The sequence below is a fragment of the Colletotrichum gloeosporioides genome (genome assembly GCF_011800055.1).
Source record: "Colletotrichum gloeosporioides strain Lc1 chromosome Unknown consensus_50, whole genome shotgun sequence".
Taxonomy (NCBI): Eukaryota; Fungi; Ascomycota; class Sordariomycetes; order Glomerellales; family Glomerellaceae; genus Colletotrichum; species Colletotrichum gloeosporioides.
Window position 1 is genome coordinate 904,977 of NW_025544695.1, and position 19,638 is coordinate 924,614.

General features: G+C 53.5%; 1 protein-coding gene across 1 annotated transcript; it reads left to right on the plus strand.

Moving 5' to 3' along the window:
- Window positions 1-2,552: 2,552 nt before the first annotated feature.
- On the plus strand, window positions 2,553-17,298 carry GCG54_00000768 (ATP-dependent bile acid permease; the record flags this gene model as incomplete). The annotated part of the gene is made up of 6 exons (XM_045400900.1): window positions 2,553-2,623; window positions 2,808-8,024; window positions 14,077-15,374; window positions 15,981-16,052; window positions 16,193-16,693; window positions 16,784-17,298. 6 exons carry the CDS (start codon window positions 2,553-2,555, stop codon window positions 17,296-17,298), a joined length of 7,674 nt encoding a protein of 2,557 aa, XP_045263573.1.
- Between the last annotated feature and the right edge of the window lie 2,340 nt (window positions 17,299-19,638).

The window sequence follows — 19,638 nt, forward strand, 5'->3', positions numbered from 1 at the left end:
GGCAGCTCTTGGATCCAGAGGCTAGCGAGCTGGTGCTTGTGGGATGCCTTGAGTGGGCGCCTTTGAGTCCTCTAGGGACGAGGGAGCGTCAGCTCAAAGCATTGTTCGACGGTAAGACATTGTTGATGGTCAAAGCCTAGCAAAGCAGCTCCAGGTGTGCAGGCTAGTCGGGAGTTAGGAGACGGCGCAGGTCCCTCAAGCCAAACACCCAAAGGACGTTTGTTGAAGGACAGATTTGCAGGAAGTCAGATTGACGAGGCAAGGTTTGGCCGTGTAATTACTTCCCAGACATCTGGGAGCAGTGCTTGGCTTGAGACATCATTCTGATCTCATGGGAAAGTGTGTCGCAAGTTGCTGGCAAGCCATCTGTTCTTCACCAAAGGCAAAAGCAAGGAGGGACGCTGCCGATGGAACGGGTGATGCCTATGCCGCTGTTTCCTGCAACAATAAACACTGCGGGCTGCGATTGCTAATGCCCATGAAAACACGGTGAGGTGAGTCGGACGGCGAGAAGCAGGCATTTGCTTGCGAGAGGGCCAGGTTCTCGGGAGCAACGCTTCAAGGATGCATTGATCCGGGTGGAAGGTGGGTTGGCAGAGGTGTGGTTGGCGGGTGAAAGAGAGAGCGAGAGAGTGAGGTGCTGCTGCTGTGGGCTCACGATCCCTGCAGACGCGCTTTCCAGCAACCATCCATGTGCAAGGCAAGAGCAGCTGCGTTGCGCCTTCACTTCCGGCACCTGCCTGCGATTTTGAACCTGGGAGCTACAAACTGCAATTGCACTTGCACTTACAGTTGCGCTTGCTCGTTGCGCCTTTTCGCCCTTGCCATTTCCAGCGTGGTATGGCGTCTAGCCCTGCGAAAAGACAGATACGTACCTCTTGTTTCTCTTGCTTAGGAATTTTTCATCATCTTTTTTTTTTACTCCTTCCCGGTCCTCAGAGATCGAGCTCTCAGTTGCTCATCGGGTACGTACCGAGACCTGTCGCAGTGGGGATGAGGAAACCGAGCTCGCCGACAAGGTGCTCGGTCGTCATGGGCGTTGAGCGTTCTGGGCCGAAAGGAGCTGGAGCTGGTGGGTTTTTCTTGATGTTTAGATTGGGGAGCCTTACATCATTGGGTTGGTGGAATGAGAGAGGCCTTGCGCAAGACGCTTCAGCGACATCTCATTTCTGGGAGAAATGAAGCTGGCCGACAGGTGACTCGATGGTTTTGAGGTAGCTACTTCACATGGCTATTTACCCACATCACTCATCCATTGATCTGTATCCTTCCTCATGGCAAGCAGCAGCAACAGCAAGCAGTCGCGCACGCGTTATCTTCCGGCGGGGAGGTAGGCCAACATAAAACCGTAGCTTCAGTCCTTTTGCGCCCTTACGGGGCACGCTTGGTGGAGAAGAAAGCTGCACGCTGAAGCAGGGCGAAAAGGAGGAGAGCGTTGCTAGCGAGCACATGCTTGCTGCAATTGAAGCTTCCCACTGGACGGCTCGCTGCTATCATGGTGCAGCTGGCGGGGCACGATCCTGGCCGCCTTGGTACACCCTGGACCTCCGGACTGCATCTGACCTTGCCGGACGGAGCCTGCGCCTGTGTCGTGTATTCCGACTGCGTCGTCCAGCACTCCAGACTCCAGAGGCATGGCTTCGGCTCACAGTCTAGCTCACAGTGAGGAACAAGGCCCGAAGCTGGGTTCCGGGGTCGCCATTCTGGGTACTTTGGAGGGAGGGAGGCTCCGCTCTGGCCAAGATCCGTGGAGACTGCGTCCTTCAGGTAGTGTGGATGAGGCGGTGGAAACCTCGCCGTTGTTGTTTCCCAGGTCTGTGAGCTGCTTGCCGCGGATCGTTATGCTGCTGCTCCGGCGACTGTGTGCTTCGTATTTTCTATGTGTCCAGTGTGTGTACGCAGTATGTGTATTATTCGGCCCCCGAGTGCTCCAGCAAGGACCGGGTCCCAGAAAAAAAAAATAGCGACGAAGAAGGAGGACAGACAGGCCAGGGCACCGTCGTCAGTTACCCGTGTCAGTCAGTCAGTGCCGTGGAGTGTTGTTAACCAGACGCCAGACCAGACCAGACGGGACCAGAAGTTAGCTACCTAAACACCTTCCCCCCACCCCCAAAACTCATTCTGGATTCTGCAGCAAAGACGTGCCGTGCCATCCTCTTCCTCCTTCCATCCCTCTCTTTCCTTTTTATCTTTTTTTGTTTTGTTTCTTCCCCCGACATCACCTGCCTCCCAGCAGCGTGCACCCGACGGAAACTCCCTCTGCAACGCCTAGGTTTTGATCCTCTCTCTCTCGGATGAGGTGACGTACATACAAACATACGCCCTACCTCGCCTTCTCCTCTCCCTCTGCAACAAAGTCCGACGTCGGCTCCCGCCACCGCTCCCTCGACTGGACCGCCGCGAACCGATCCGAGACGCCGTTACACTTCCCATCCATTCAGCTTATCTGACCCCAACACCACAAGCTGTCGGAGCTCGACCATTGATCGCTTGCTTTTAGGCGTTTCTCCCCGCCATACGGGAGTGGGGTACTAGCAGCAGCAGCAGCAAACATGAGCAACTTTGCTCAGTGTAGCTGGCCAATATGGCAGATCGATGATCTCACGCCGTGTTTCCAGCAGGAGTAAGTCATGATCCCGCCCTGTCTTGTGTTCCGTCGCATCCTTCTCAGTCGCACCGCGAGCGCATCGCATCAAAGCGCATGCACCACCGCACCAAATCCTTCTACAGCTGTGCCTGCGGTACCCTTGCGCCGACAATTTTTGCGCCTGATAGAATGCATAAACTAACCATTCTTCTCGTTACAGCTATCTGAAGATTCTCTTCCCTCTGATTATAATAGGATTTTCATTCCTCCACCTCGCCGTGCAGACTCTTCGAAGCATTTCCAAGAATCGCAAACATGGATACGAACAGGTTTCTGACGAACATCACCACTCGCATACCGAGCTTCCTTCCGAGGAGACCGCCGACGACGATGAGGACGACGACGAGGCACTCACCATGAACGGTGGTGGCCGCTTGGCTCTGGTCAAGACCACCACCAAAGGATCCATTGTCCAGGCCGACAGCCCCCACGGTCAGAACCTCTCCATCGTCGTGGAGGAGCTTGCGATTGCTGGTCTGATTGCCATTCACATTATTTCGTTGGTTACTGGTTCTGTTGCCGGCGGCCACGGCTTGATCGTCACCATCGTTGGCCTCGTCAACTGGGTTTACGTCGCTATCCTTGTCACACTGCGCCTCTTCTTGGGAAACACAAAGTGGCGCGTGCCTCGCATCTGGAACCACACGGCCTTCATCTACCTCTTCCAGTGGCTGTTTACCGTTGCAATCTTCCGCTCTGTTATTGTCAACCCGCCTCCTCAGCTCGCGCAGATCCTCGTCATTCTCGAGTTTGCGTTGACCACCCTGCTGTTTGGCCTTGCTGTCACTACGAGAAAGGGCAACAAGACGGTGCTGTTGGAGTGGGAAGATGGAATTGAGCCTTCTCGCGAGCCTTTGGCCTCCCTCTTTTCCTTGGCTACCTTCTCCTGGTTCGACCCCCTGATCCTGCGCGGGTACAAGGAGACTCTTGAGATGAAGAGTGTCTGGAACCTCATTCCCAAGGAGAAGGCTGCAGCCGTATTGGCGGACTACAGAACACTCAAGAGGACCGGGGCCCTGTCATGGCACTTGATCAAGTACTTCAAGGCCGAGCTTCTGAGCCAATTCGCCTTGGCAGTCCTGGCTGGTATCTTTACTTTCGCCCCAACGATGTTGCTCAAGGCCATCCTAGAGTATGTGGAGCGTCCCGAAGGAGCTCCGATCAACGTCCTGTGGCTGTACGTGATCCTGCTGCCCGTTCTCGACATTGTGAGATCGTTCGCCGACGGCATGGCTCTGTGGATTGGTCGCAAGATTTGCATTCGCATTCGTGCCATCATGGTTGGTGAAATCTATGCCAAGGCCCTTCGTCGCAAGGCCGCCGCAGGCAAAGATAAAGAACTCGGCATGAAGAAGCCTTCTGGTTCCGAGAAGAAGGGCTTCTTCGCAAAGGTCAAGTCCAAGTTGGGTTTTAAGAAGGCCAGCGACGCCGAGTCCGCCAACGGTGCCGCAAAGGACGCTGAGAAGAAGGACGACGAGCAGGCTAACCTGGGCACCATCATCAACCTGATGTCTGTGGACAGCTTCAAGATCTCTGAAGTCACCGCTTACCTCCACTTCATCTGCGCATCCGCTCCTACTCAGCTGGTCATTGCAATTGTTCTGCTCTGGCAAGTTATGGGTCTCAGCGCCATCCCCGGTCTCGTTGTCATGGCTTTGCTCTTGCCCATCAACTACAGCTTCGCCCGAGGCTTTGCCAACACGTCGAAGAAGATCTTGGGAGCTACCGACAAGAGAATCAATGTGACCAACGAAGTCCTCCAAAACATCCGCATTATCAAGTACTTCGCATGGGAGGCTAAGTTTGGCCGAATCGTGGACGAGAAGCGTGCTGCGGAGTTGAAGGCTCTCCGATCCCGCTACATCATCTGGTCTTTCGCGGTTGCCGTTTGGAACTCCGTGCCTGTTCTCATCACCTTCTTCTCTTTCCTGATGTACACTCTCGTCGAGAAGAAGCCCCTTTACCCCTCCGTGGCCTTTACTGCCATCTCGCTTTTCATGCTTCTGCGTGTTCCTCTCGATCAAATGGGAGACATGTTTGCTCACGTTCAGGAAACCAAGGTCTCTTTGGACCGTGTCGAGGAGTTCCTCACCGAGGAGGAGACGGAGAAATACGAGCAACTTGGCGAGGACAATGTGGACGAGAACGGCAACAAGGTTATCGGCTTCCGCAAGGCAACTTTCATCTGGGGTGGCAAGGACGTTGTCGCGGACGATGGATCCCTCGCTTTCCGTCTCATGGATATGGACGTTGACTTCCGCATCGGAAAGCTCAACATCATTGCTGGACCCACAGGTTCTGGAAAGACATCTATGCTCATGGCTTTGCTGGGAGAAATGACTCTGGTGGATGGCAAGGTGTACTGCCCTGGTGGTCGCAGCCGTGAGGAAGTCCGCGCTGATCCCGAAACCCACTTGGCGGATACGGTTGCTTATGTCGCCCAAGCTGCTTGGCTTGTGAACGCCAACATCAAGGAGAATATTCTTTTCGCTGCACCTTACGATGAGAAGAGATACCGAGACGTCATTGTCGCTTGCGCCCTGGAGCGTGACCTGGAGATTCTCGATAACGGCGATGAGACTCTGGTTGGTGAGAAGGGCATTACTCTTTCTGGTGGCCAGAAGCAGCGTATCTCTCTTGCCCGCGCCATCTACTCCAACTCTCGGCACATTCTTTTGGACGATTGCCTCAGCGCCGTGGATTCCCATACCGCGCAATGGATTTTCAACAATGCTATCAAAGGTCCTCTCATGGCCAACCGAACCTGCATTCTCGTCACGCACAACCTTACATTGTGCGCTCCCTCATCCCACTACATCGTTACTATCGAAAATGGCAGAATTGGTGCCCAAGGTCCATCGGGCGAACTCATCGCCTCCGGTAAGCTCGGAGAGGAGATCCAGAAGGCCGCCATCAACTCCGCCACAGTCTCACGCATTCCATCCCGTGTACCGTCTAGCGTCGGCGAGGATGGTTCCGAAACCGTCGTCAACCCAGGCGACGAGAACACCACCGATGCCCGATCCAAGAAGAACGACAAGAAGAAGAAGGAGACGAAGGATGCTATGGAGGAACACAAGGCGGAGGGCTCCGTCAAGTGGCCTGTCATCCAGTTGTACTTGTCATCCATGGGCCCTTGGTGGTTCTGGATCGTTGCCCTTAGCGTATTTGGTCTCCAGCAGCTTTCAGGTGTTGCAACTAGTTGGTGGGTGCGGGAGTGGGCCAAGCAGTATCTTCAGACGGAAGAGCAGTCCATGACATTCTCGACTTCATCTCACAGTTACAGCTCTCAGTCGTTGTCTCCCACTTACTTCGCCTCCATCGCCAATATTGGGGAGAGAATCAGCTCGTCGTTCTCCACTACCGACAATTCCGACGTCAACGTTACTTATTACCTGACCATTCTTGCCATTATCGGTGTCGCAGGCTCGGCCACAGCCTTCATCAGAGATATCTGGGTCTTCTACGGTTCTTTGACGGCCTCTAAGAAGATTCACAACGATCTTATCTCCCGCGTCTCGAGGGCCAAGTTCAAGTTCTTCGATGTTACTCCCTTGGGCCAGCTCATGAACCGTTTCAGCAAGGACCTTGAGGCAGTCGATCAAGAAGTCGCTCCGATCGCTATCGGCGTCTTCGGATGTGCTCTTGGAATTCTAGTCACTGTCGTCCTGATCACTGTCATCACCCCTGGCTTCCTCATCGCTGGTGTCTTCATCACCGCTGCTTACTGGTTTGTTGGCTCGTTCTATCTCCGAGCTTCTAGAGACTTGAAGCGTCTGGAATCCGTCCAGCGAAGCCCTCTATTCCAGCAATTTGGCGAGACCTTGTCGGGAATGACCACTATTCGTGCCTATGGCGATGAGCGCCGTTTCATCCGCGAGAACCTGACAAAGATCAATGTGCAGGCGCGTCCTTTCATCTACCTCTGGGCTGCTAACCGATGGCTTGCTTTCAGAACTGATGTTCTTGGAGACATGGTGTCTTTCTTTGCTGGAGTCTTCATCATTTTCAGCCTTGGCACCATCGAGCCTGGACTTGCCGGTATTTCTCTCAGCTACGCCATTGGATTCACGGAGAACGTCCTGTGGCTCATTCGCCTTTATGCCATCAATGAACAGAACATGAACTCAGTGGAGCGCATCAAGGAGTACCTGGATGTTGAGCAAGAGGCCGAGCCCATTGTGGAGAAGAACCGCCCCCCTGAGAACTGGCCCAGCCAGGGATCTGTCGAATTCATCAACTACTCTACGCGTTACCGCCAGGATCTTGACCCTGTCCTTAGAAACCTCAGCTTCAAGATCAACCCCAAGGAGAAGGTCGGCATTGTTGGTAGAACGGGAGCTGGCAAGAGTTCGCTAGCCCTGGCCATCTTCAGAGCTTTGGAGGCCGATGAGGGCAAGATCTTGATCGACGACATTGACATCGGACTGATTGGACTTCGCGACTTGAGAGAGTCTATTACCATCGTCCCCCAGGATCCTACGCTCTTTATGGGCACTATCCGCAGCAACCTCGACCCCTTTGACGCGTACACGGATGAGCAAATTTTCGAGGCCCTCCGCAAGGTTCAGCTCATCGGACCTAACGAGTCGACGACTAGACCTACGACACCCTCTGCCTCGTCGATGTTGCCAGCTACGCCCAACCTCGGCCTCATCCAGGGCGAGACAAACTCGAGCCCTGCTTCTTCCATCGCACCTACGAACAAGAACGTCTTCCTCAGCCTATCGTCGACTGTCTCGGAGTCTGGCTCCAACTTGTCTCAAGGCCAGCGTCAACTTCTTTGCCTCGCCCGAGCGCTCTTGAAGCGCCCGAATGTGCTGGTCATGGACGAGGCAACGGCCTCCATTGACTATGCCACCGACACCAAGATTCAGGAAACGATTCGCGAACTGACCAGCACCATCATCACCATTGCTCACCGTCTACAGACAATCGTGGACTACGACAAGGTGCTCGTTCTGGATAAGGGAGCCGTTGTCGAGTACGGCCACCCATACGAGTTGATTCGCAAGGAGAACGGCAGCTTCCGGGGCATGTGCGATATGAGTGGAGAGCTATCTATCCTGATCAAGGCCGCCAAGAAGAAGTGGGATTCCGGAAGGCTAGTCGACATTGACGACGAGGAAATCGGTGACAGCCAGGCGACGGCCGTCGAGGATGAAGCCCAGAAGATTACCGAAGAGGCCAAGGCCAAGGCCGATGAGGAGGCTAAGCAAAAGGCCGAGGAAGAGGCCAAGAAGAAGGCTGAGGCTGAAGCCCAAGCCAGAGAGAGAGCGGAGCAAGATGCCAAGAAGGCACAGGAGGCAGATGAGGAGGCGAAGAGAAAAGCGGAAGAGGACGCCAAGAAGAAGGCGTCTGACGAGGAAGCAAAGACGTCCGAGGAAGAGGACAAGCGAAAAGCTGAGGAAAAGGCAAAGGCCGACGAGGAGGCCAGGAAGGCTGGCGGAGGATAGGAGCCTGACCTGGACGACTTGGCCTTGTGTATTATGTCTTAGCGTTGAGCCAGGGGTTGGTATTCTCAGCTATCGCCAGCGTTGTGTTTTAATAGGTAAAGGATAGTTTAGGTTCGGTAGATACAATATTCTCTTTGTTCATTCATCTGCAATCTCATAATTGCGTCTGGTGACTTGTTATCCTGTTTATGAAGATTCACACCGACGACGCAAATGCTGGGTGTTAGCTGTGTTGTGATCAAGCTAGTCCAGCGTCGCTTTACTCGTTCAGCGTTCCTGGGCTCACACGTCTAGCTGGCCTACCGTGAGTATATAAGAAGAAGCTTTTCCTTCACCAGGCAGAAACCTGCCAATGTGATCGTAATCGAGTTGGTGGTAGACTTTGTTTTCCAGGATCTGGAGGCGGTGTAAGAGCTCCCATTTTCTGGCGGTGGTTGCGGTGCTTTTTCTGCACGAATAACCTCCTGGACGATTGCGTGGCTCTGAGTTTGAAGTATACTCATGAATAATTTCTGAGAGGGGACGACGGAGGTATGGATGTTACGGATGCGAGATGGCTGATGGTACGTGGCGGAGTTGAGGGCTCAGTCTTGGGATGTGGTGACTCAGAGGTGGTTGACGTCGCGTCTTGGAATACCCGGACGCAAGTTCAATTCTGTGGCTGTTGAGTTTTCTGTATGTTTGACGGCCCTGTGCTATTTATGTCCTGAGCTGTGTGGACTCTGGGCTTTGAGAGCAGGGAGGTTGGTGTGTGAGACTAGATGAACGCGAGATGCGTGGTAGCGTGTCCTTGAATAATTGGCTGACGGGCAGAAGTATGTCTTGACTGACTTATAAAGAGAAAAGATATCTAATTCTTTTAATCATCAATGTGGTCACTGCAGTAATGGTTTTTAAATGCTTTCAAATACGGTCTATGGTCTTTGGGCGAGTGCTTGCGATGTTCAAGTCTACCTGATCCCTTGAGGTATGGCTCTGCTTTCAACGGCTCTTCTCTTGTTTTATATATCTCAGGAATACACAACTATCGATACCGAGTGTGAACGAGGGGATATAGTGATGGCGGGCGCGGTGTTGGTTCGACCTGGATGAGAAGGCCGCATGGAGTAGATTGCTTATGCAGTGTATCCGGCAGCTGGATCGCATGTACCATTGCGTGACATTTAGAGACATATCCAAAGCAATCTAGAGTCATATACAAGTATGTGTCGTTCAGGGCCGTTCACGGTCCTTTCATGGCGGCTGCCTCGTCGCCTGGCCAAAGGTTACGGTAGTTGTTGAGCTAGAGGTCGAGCTATGTAAGAGGTTTGCGCCGCATGATCTGGGAAAGAAGTTCAGTTCAGCAATAAGTAGAACTTGGTTTCCATTTTCTAAGGGTTCAACAAGTCGAAACCTTCAGCGTCGGTACGTCCAGAGGAACTATACCCGGTTGGCAAGTTTTCCATCGCCTAAGTGTGTCCTAGAGTTCACGCCTGCGATTTCGACGTCTAATACATCACGCACCAAGACGACATCCAAGTCCATTTCTGTTGTTGATCTTCCTCGTGATTTCTTTTGTATTCGTGTGTTTCGTCATCTTATCCAGCCGCGATCTCTGCTCATCACATTACCGCAGCCATTGAGAGAAGCGCAGTCGACGACGCGGTTTCGAAAGGCCCACAAGAGGCAACTCTTCACCTAAGGATCTATCATTTTCTCGAAAAAGAATACGATGAAACAGGACGATTCGGGCAGAGTATTTTCAAAGATGTATCACCTTGCTTTTATACACTCACTAGTCTCGACGGCCGGCGCCAGGGAATGATCATAAGCAGCTCTTCCTAAGCACGACGCGACGCCTCCAGTACGGATGTCGACCAGCAATATCGGCAATGTAGCCGGCAGTATCTGCTCTATACTATATGCACTACATTCTGTGCTGTCTCTATTTATTTTCAAACTTCTATCATTGACCACGCATATAAGGAAGAGGTCTCTCCGCCGAAAACATGGGCTAACGGAACACACAGTGTCCACCGGGGTCGAACTAATCGTGCCATGGAGAGTTGCGAGCGAGGCTTCTCTCCGTCTCACTGCAGATACACTCCTGTCTCTTGAGTTACGATGTTTATCTCATATAACCCATGCATCTTTGGCAATAATCTGGAACAGGTGAGGAGCAATGAGAATAAGACAAGGAATCAGAAACGCTGTGGATATTAGCACTGCCTGTGTCTAACTTCTGAATAGGATACTAAAGCTTCATGCAGCTTCGATTATTTTCACCAATAGAAAACAGTTCCAGAAGAGCACATTTCGTGTTTTTTCCTGAAGGAATTTCGTTGCTGGCGCTCTCACTTAGCTCTTGTATAACTACTCTTTTAGGTGCAGCAACCAAAGAGCAGTCAGAAGAGCCTCAGAAACCGGAACGGAGGTGTAGTCTATCGTTGGGGTGGTGGTGGAATGTTTCTACAAAGACTGTAGTATGCACTATGCGTGTCCGCCACGACGAACGGAATTATGTATTAAACCCCGCATTTTGACGCATTAGATCTGTTACCGGACAGTTGACGTGCCGTCTTGGAAACTATGACATCTTGACCGGTCACGCTGAGCCTCATTGTGTGCTTTTGCTTGGCCCCATAGACATCGTCTTCCTTCATCTTTCTCATGATATTCCCACGTGTTGCTATATCTCGACAAGTCAAACGAAGACCAGATGCCAAACATGCCCCGAGCGTGTAGCTTACGACACATTGGTGATCATTTCATGAATCTTCATCAGGATTGGCCAACGACCGCTTGAGGAAACACCCCATTGGCCTGGAAAAAAAGACCAGCTCTTCACCTCAAACATGGGACCCATTCATACTCGGTGGATGACTAGATTCAAGCAGCAGAGCGAAGGATTTTCAAATGGCATCGTTGTGCATTGTCACATACTTCCACAGCCAATGTCGCTCAGCCAAAGGCACCCGCGCGTCAGTCCAACTAGAGTTCGCGGCCTGAGCTTTGCGGCCGGCGCCGATAAGGGTCAATCAGAATGGCAAAATGACTGCCGCTTGTCCTGTACGGCTATGCTGGTCATGTTATATGCCCTATATACGAGTACGAATGATGGACGGGGAGACAGACAATTCGAGGAGGCAATGAACGAGATAAGATCCAAGCAATGCAGTTTGGTTTGTTCCAGTACCGTGGTCACTGGCTCAACAAAACATTTCATGGGCTGTGCGTTCTATTGTTGTTTTGCCTAATATTCAAAATCTCCCGGTGTATGCTATTATATGCTCTCCTCATCGACGCCTTATTCTCTCAGCGCTCCCGACTGACATCGTTGAGAGCTGGGTCTCAAGTAGAATATTTTGCAATCATATTTGATTATATGGAGCTACTTCGTCATTTCCCTCTCAGCAGGAGAAATGGCCAAATCGTCATCGAAGTGTCTCCATCTTGGCAGAGAAAATGACCTTCGAATCAAACTTAGAAACCTAATGTATTAGCATGCTTCCAACGCTGCAGTACTACGCAGGTTTTCTTCCTTCACCTACGGCCTCCATGGTCAGAGGCGTATTCACGACTAATACTGGATTTTATTATGCTCGGATTCAGCTGCCATTGAGCGCACGACGACACCATTGGCCTCGCATCTGGAGGAGGAAAATGGGATGCATTTCCACTTGCTCGATGGCACATACAGCCAGCAAACACGCCCGGGACTTTGAAAGACTAGATTGCTCCTGAACCATCATCCGTGAACCGATGCACCTATCTTTATACAATGAGGACGAGGAGTTTGTACATTGCGGTAAAGGTTGCTGAACTGAACGGAATAGATGCTGTGAAGGGGCTAGAAAACGCATGCAAATTGCTACATTTTGATCAAAATCCCGTGACGAGATCCTCATGTGCATTTGCAGTGGTGAGCATAGTATACATAGGCGTGTTCGGCTGACTTCAGGTTCTTTCAAACACACAATACTTGCTCATTGACTCAGTTCTTCCGCTACAACGCGTTTGCTCGAAGCCGTAAGAGTGATGCATTCGTAACATGTACCGGTAGCCGCAGATCTGAATGCAGGCAGGGTCGCCAATTTCAGCCTTTTCTCAGGCGTACCTGTAGTATTCTTTTGTGATGGGCGATGTGGGCACATAGCGACGGTGACAGCGGCGGCTTTGAGTTCACATCGTGGTTTAACATCGTGTGATGGCACCACAACTTCTTGCATGGGTCCAAGACTGAGTAAATGGTATCAAGACACAGGCGAGCTGAGCGAGGTGTTTAAAGAACGACCACAGACTCAAGCTAGCTGACGAATAGATATGCGTACGATTATCTGGATTGGGGTCGTCGCGAGGGTTGAGTTAGAGCTAGTACAGTTGCCTCTTCGCAGTTCTGCTGGATGAATACTGGTCTATCAACGTCTTAGCTCGTCTCGCCGTGTCCGCCGAACAAGAGACTTGGCTTCAGATGGCCCTTCCCCCAGTTCCATTCCCAGATCTTGCCGCGGTCATGCCTGCCAAATGATGAAATGTTTCCGCCAACCTGCTCATCTCATACGTAAGCCTTGCCGGCCAGCTGCAGGCAACAGTGCATTTTGTTCTCGCCCTCATGTCCAATCCCAGATATTTCTAGACGAAAAGGCTGGCATCAACAAGATTAGTCTTGAGCACCTTGGTGGATGGTGGGCAAAGTTCTCGACAGTTGAGATCAAAACGGCAGGAGCGGTCATCAGAACACCATGTCATGTCAGTCTTGGCTGGGAATAGACTTTTTTCCAGCATGAAGAAACAATCAAAAGTCAACTAAGCAAACGAAAAGCGCCACACCCACATGGCGCCGCTCATTTAGCCAGCTAAGAAAGGGGGCGCGGCATCGCTGACGAAGCCCATTCAGCCGCAGCGGACTCGCATCACAACATAATTTCGGGCCGGGAGGAACGTTCAGCACTGCAACATGCTCCCTTCCCTCGGCTTGATCCGAAGAAAGGCTGGCTCTTCACCGCGTCTTTGAAAATAGGTTGTCTGGCATGGAAGGGGGGAAAGGGACAGGCAGATATATGTACACGTGCAGGTGCCAGTATGTTGCCAGGTTCATCGCATTGAGTAGGTGGCACGAGCGACGTCTCAACAGTGGGACGAGGTCCTGCAACGAGTGGCTGAGTGGCCAGCGCCCGGTTGGATGTTCCGTGTGGAGATGGCGGGGGCGCCGCCAGTGACAATGCAGAATGACCGCCATCCGACACCTGACTGGCCAGAACTTGGCGTCCACGTCGCCTTGCAGAGGAGGAGAGGAGAAGAGAGGCCCGTGGTGAGTGGCCAGTGGCCAATCTGTGGCGCTCAATCGTCTCTCCGCACCAAATATTTTTTTGATTGTCTCTCTGGCCCTGTCTACTGCGTACTTTCAGGCACCAGGAGGAGCAAAGGGAAGAAAAACAATAAAATCTGTGTGTGTGAGCTGGCCGTGAGGTTGTTAGGGTCCTCCGCAACACCAGGTGGGTGCTGCTGCGCCGCAAACCGAAACTGTTGGCCGTTGATTCGTGTAGGCAGTAAGGGTACCTGGATGCAGCGTAGTAAGGGAACTTGAGTGTGAGGTGTTGTTGTTTTCGTTGGTCACTTCAGGGTCTGGTGGCCAAGACGTGGATGCAGATTCCGGGCCTGGAACCTTGCCCAGACTTCAGAGCGACGGCAAAGCCAAAATAGCGACCCGGAAAGTCCATACCTTGTCTACCTGCCCTTTCGCTGCCTGCGGCATCACCCCATCCATCCCTCTCCTTCATCCCCTCACTCAGCACCGTCTTTCGTTTGATTTTTTCGTCTTCGTGTTGATTCATCGTCGGTTCTCTCTACCGCCGTCGACTTCCATCTTTGCGGGATCGACTCCTCCTCTCCCTCAACCCTCCAAGACAGTGACAGGGAATATTCAGTGTTCTCCACGTCTTTAATCCTCACCTCCACTCACCGATCTCTTCTCCGCACCTTGCAGTCGGCCAGGCACTCTACCCGCAACAACACCAACATTTCCAAAATGTCCATGCCAGGCGCCTTCTCCCCGGAGCTGCCCCCTTCCAAAGCAGCCCCCGAAGACGCCAAGTCCAACAACCCGCCGCCCCTCCGCCTCGACCAGCCCAACGACGCATACTCCCTCCACACAAACGACCCCTACTTCGATAACCCGGCCGCCGCATCTTCAAGCGCCGCCCTGGACCTGCCGCCTTCCTACACCGACGACCCTGCCGCCGAGCCCCCGATTCCCTCCCTCCTGCTCGCAGACGAACACGCCGCCCCGAATCTCTTCCGCAGAGATCCCGCAACCGGCAACGAGATCCACATCTCCAAGCGTCTCGACACAGACCCCGCCTACCTCGAATCCTTCATCACCTCCCTCGCCCAGCTCCCTCCGCGCCCCTACGTCCGCGTCCGCGGCACCCACTCCAGCACCGTCCACAAGTCGGAAAACAAGACCGAGTCCAAGACCGTCGTCGACTTCGACCTTCACCTCGACCTCACCCCCTTCCTCTACCGCGATATTTCCGCCCGCCAGTCCTGGCGCGACCTGCGCACCGCAGACAACTTCTCAAAGGTCCGCCGCGGCACCGTCTTCCCAACCCGCGCCCCGGGCTTCGGCGGCTCCTCCTCCGCCGGCGGCGTCGTCGAGGGCAGCAAGCCCCCGACCCTGCGCGAGTGGTGCCACCGCTACTGCGCCTCCCACGCCGGCCTGAAGACCTTCACCCTCTCCCGCACCGTCACCGGCTTCGACGACGACGAGCGCCTCAAGGGCCGCCTCGAGGATCTCGTCCGCTCCACCCACTACCGCGGCCGCATCGACGTCAGCTTCCCCGTCCGCGACGAGCGCGTCGACGTCTACAACACCTGCCGCGTCAACCGCTGGCGCTTCTCCAGCTGGGTGCGCTGGCTCTTCTACCTTACCTTCCTGTGGGTCTTTGCCTGGCCGTACCTCTTCTTCCGCACCAAGCGCTTCGAGGTCGTCGAGGCGGAGTGGCCCTTCTCTCGGCGCAAGCGGGACCCGCAGACCGGCCGCGTCGTCGGGAGGGAATACATCACCGTGTCCGAGGACCAGTGGTACAACATGTGGGCCAGGGCCATCCACCGTGCCGTGATGGAGCGGCGCCAGGGCGAGCTGGACCAGCGGGACCTCAGGGATGCCGAGGGCCGCCAGGATACCAGCTTCGAGGATGTCCTCGCGGGCATGGACGATGAGAGAACCAGGGGCATCGTGAGAGCTGGCGTGAGCGCGATGAACGTTGTGAACCGTCACTTTGGCTGGGGCGGTGATTGCTAGGCGTTTTTCCTGTGTACTGCTTTTCTTTTGGGTTCCGGGTCTTCTCATCTCAGCTTGGATTGGTTTCGCTTGGCTTGGCTTGTTTCCTTGGTGCGTGCATGGTTGGATGGTTCGGAGGGCGTTTCATTTTGCATTATGACGATTCCCAGACTGCACGTTATCATGATCGTTTCCGATTCTTTCTTCAGAATACCCCGTTCTGCATGGGTAGCGAGGCCATAAAAAACAGTTGTTAGCAGAGTATTCGCACGCACCTCACCTCGTCAACACAAAATTGATACCACTTCTCACTTTTGCAGTACCAGTGCAACGTGTCATTGCAGAGCAGATGTCCAATGTGTGAGATGGTGAAAGAAACGATGCCCGCACCTCCCGTCCCTGAGGTGGTGGTCTTACACACTGGAGCGTTTTCAGGGTCCGTAGCATCCGCTCGGCGCCCCGCACCCACCCGCTTAGCGAAGGGCCCGTCCTCCGGCGTTTAGGTAAGCTGGGACCCCCGTCCCGATACTTTGGGCCCCAAACTGTCACATTCAACCTCTCAACGCTGCATTCCATTCCACGTCAATTCACCAAGCTCATAGAAACATGGCGGAAGTCTCGAATCCGCGCCGAGTGCTGGCCGTCTCGCTGGCCGAGTCGACGCAGCATCTCAGCAGGGTAATCAAAGGTGCGCAACATCGTCCGAAAACGGCTTATCTGATCACCCCGCCATGCGCTCAAGAGAGAGCTGGCATATATGAGCTTCACGATACACACTCTCGGACGCCAGAACTATGTCACACAACGGCTAGCTAATACGCTTCGCAGACCTCACTGGCGCCGTCCCGGAACCTGCCTCAACCTCCCTGGCCGGCACCACGCATCTCCTCGACATCAAGACGAGCTACTACACCGCCCAGGTGCCCATCTGGCTGGACCTCATCACCTCGCCCGCCGAGTGGTCCGCCTCATTCCTGTCCCCCGAGGCGAAGGAGGTCCTCTCCGTTCTGGGCGGGTTGGCCGTCGTCTTCGCCCTGCCGTCGCCGCCTTCTTCCACGACAACAGCAGCACCACCATCATCATCATCACCGCCGCCAACAGTAGCAGCGCCGCCGCCGCCCACCGCGGACGAGACCCGCGCGCTCATCTCGGAAGTCGGCAAGGTCGTGCGCGAAGGGCTCGGCGGGTGGGCATGGGACGGCGTCGGGCTGGGCATCGGCGTCGGCGAGGGCGACGCGGAGGAGTGGGAGGAGCTGTGCGCCGAGTGGGGGCTGGAGTTTGTGCAGGTGCGCGGGGGCAAGAAGGATGACGGGCGGAACGAGTTTGGAGGTTTGTTTTGTTTTCCCCTCCTTCCACCCACTCATTCTTCATCAAGGTCGATACTCTGTCAGGAAGCCAAAGGCTAACCAAGCCCCCCAGAAAAAATGGGCATCCCACGAGTCCTCGAGGCGCTGGAATCAAACGACTGGGCTGCCGACGCCGGGCCGGACGTCGACTCTGACCTTGAGGAGGTCGAGGCGGAGATGGCGGGCCTGCCGCGCAAACCTAGACCACTCGCTGACGGAGACGACGGGGACGAGTTCGACTTCGACCCGGAGAGCCTCGATTTTGGTTTCGACCGGGCTGATTTCGAGGGGCTGAAGAAGGCGATCTGGAACCTGGAGCAGGAGCAGCAGCAAGTCGATGATGAGGACGAGGGCAAGGACGGTGATAAGAAGAAGGATGGTGAGGGCTCAAAGGATGCAACGAAAAGGGAGGCGGCGAAGGCGGCGGCCGATGAGGAGGAGGAGCGGCTTGATGCCGAGGAGATTGAGAAGCTGGAGGGGATGATGCGCAAGTTGCAGGCTGTCAGGGATATGAGCGCGGGGATGCCTGTGGAGCAGGCGAGGAAGATGGCCAAGAAGGCAGTGAGTGAGGTGATGAAGGAGTTGTGATTGTGGTTGGTTGGTGATTTTGAAGGGGGGCGGCAAGTCGTTGTGAGGACGTGGCTTGCTCTGACCATGATAGAAAATAATCATGCATGAAAAGAAAGCAAGATGAAGAAATCGATAAAAGGTGTTGGTCAGGGCATAGCTGTGAAATGAAGTCCTTGATGACAACCTTTGTTGAACGGGTAAGAATTTGACCGCAGCACGTCAATGTATGGAGCCTCCCACAGCGCATTTATTGACGAATCCTTCGGCAAGGTTATTCGTAGTGGTGGACTGTCTCTTTCATCTACAGACAATACTTCCAGTACTGCGTCAACACAGCATGTCTTGCTTGTTCCTGTCCAATTCTGTCCCTGAGATTTGATCCCTTGGGATTTCCACTGGTTTAGGAGTTAATCAAGTTGAGTTAAATGTCTCTGAGAAAGCTAGAGACTCTTCAACACCTCATTCACCAAAGGAGCTCCCTACCTCTATCATATTCTTCCCATCTGAGAATTTTCAGAGGACAAAATAGATACGCCATGGACGAGATGCTTCTTCACCTACCGAGAGAGTATAAAATGGTTCAGAGCCCCCGTACAAAGACCATTTCAGAGGCCAGGAAATTAGACGGCTCTTGGTCATTTTGAAGTGATCCAATAGCGGCGCGAACTGAGACATGTTAGGAGGCGCACGGCAAAAAAGGAGCTTCAAAGACAACCAGGTTATCGGAAAGACAGGACAACCCGCGCGTATTCATATCACTGCCCAAATCGCACGTGGTGAATAACTCTGAGACGTCGGAGCCGCGAGGTGACGACGATCATGCCCGGAGAGAAGTGATCTCACCGTCTTTTACAACATGGCCTAGAAACCTGTCGTCGACGGGCCTCGCTCAACGGCAAAGCCTGATTTAGTACCCCCAATTACATTACATACAAGAGGAGTAAAACCGTGGCTCAGAAGTAATCAGAAGACCCTTGGCTGTTTTTTTTACCAGATATATCAATTACATCCTGCCTTGCGACTCCGCTGGAACTCATACGGGAAGACTGGATATCAACTCTGCCGAGCACATGCGCTTCAAACATGGTCTCAGGCAAGTTCCATCATACACCCACAACCTTTGAAAACCAAGAAGAACCGGACACGACTGCCGCTGATACCGCAGACTACTTCTGTCACAACACACCCAGAAGGCTAGGTCTTTACGGACAACAACCAACTCACTTCACACCGAAGGCACGAAACCACATTACTAGAATACCCGAAGTAGGGTATGATGACGAGACACGCCCGGCTCAATTGCTAACGACATTCTTCTGGAACTTCATGGTGATTTAGACGAACACTGTGCTGCTGGTCTTTTTGACGTATCTAATTTGTGCGCAATATTCGAAGGACGAGAGATCTTTTCAACCGCAGGCCAGTCTGTAAATTTGGCGATTCGTGCCGCTTGAGGTTAAAAGTGCGCATGCTGGTAGTCTCGCGCACACACACTCAGGACAATCATTAGTCGCTCCTCTATATGCTCACGAGTAGGAAGATTCATTGTCGTGACGGCTGGAGGCACCGTTCAACTTACCCCAAGCCATACCGAACTTACCATCTGGACGTTTCACAAGTAAACCTTGTGAGTTCTATTCGTATTGACACTGCCCATGCTTCATATAAAGGAGCTATCCGCGTAGATGCCGACGTGGCATCCGCGCCCCTCAGCCCGCCCACCCCCCTGGAAGACGTCGACAGTGCCGAAGCCAAAAGCCCGAAGGTCTCGCATTGCCTCCTAAAGAGGTCGAGAACGATACCCCTAATACACAACCTTATGCCAGGCCGCAACCAACGTGCCCACAAACTCCAATGGCTCGGTAGGTTCCGAGCATCTCAGACTCCCTTAGGCCAGCCCCATCCACTATAGGGCTTAATGTAAATGCCAATCAGTCATATATTTTGTTGGAGTTCGGACGATCTCATCATGTTGGGGGCAGCGCAACACACCCTCAAAAGACCCGGATTGTAAAGAGGCAAAGTTACGGTTGTCCTTGTTGACCTCAATATGTAGGGTGATCCACTACTTGATATATCTGAGAGTTCGGCGGACCGTGTGTCGGGAAGCCGGGTGCATCATGTAACCTGACGGCCGGGTCAGTCATCGTCACGTCTCTTTGGTTGGGACTTGTCGAAGTGTATATGAAGGAGTGGCGCCGAGTCAGTGCCAGGCGCGTGTTCGGACGATTCGAGTCGGTCAAGCTGGGTTAGCCCGGAAGGAAGAATCCAGACCGAAAGGTCCTCTCCCTTCGGCGAACAGGCTCCGTCCCGGTCAAGCTGTCATCGGTAGACCGGCCAGGGGCCCCGTCTCGGTGA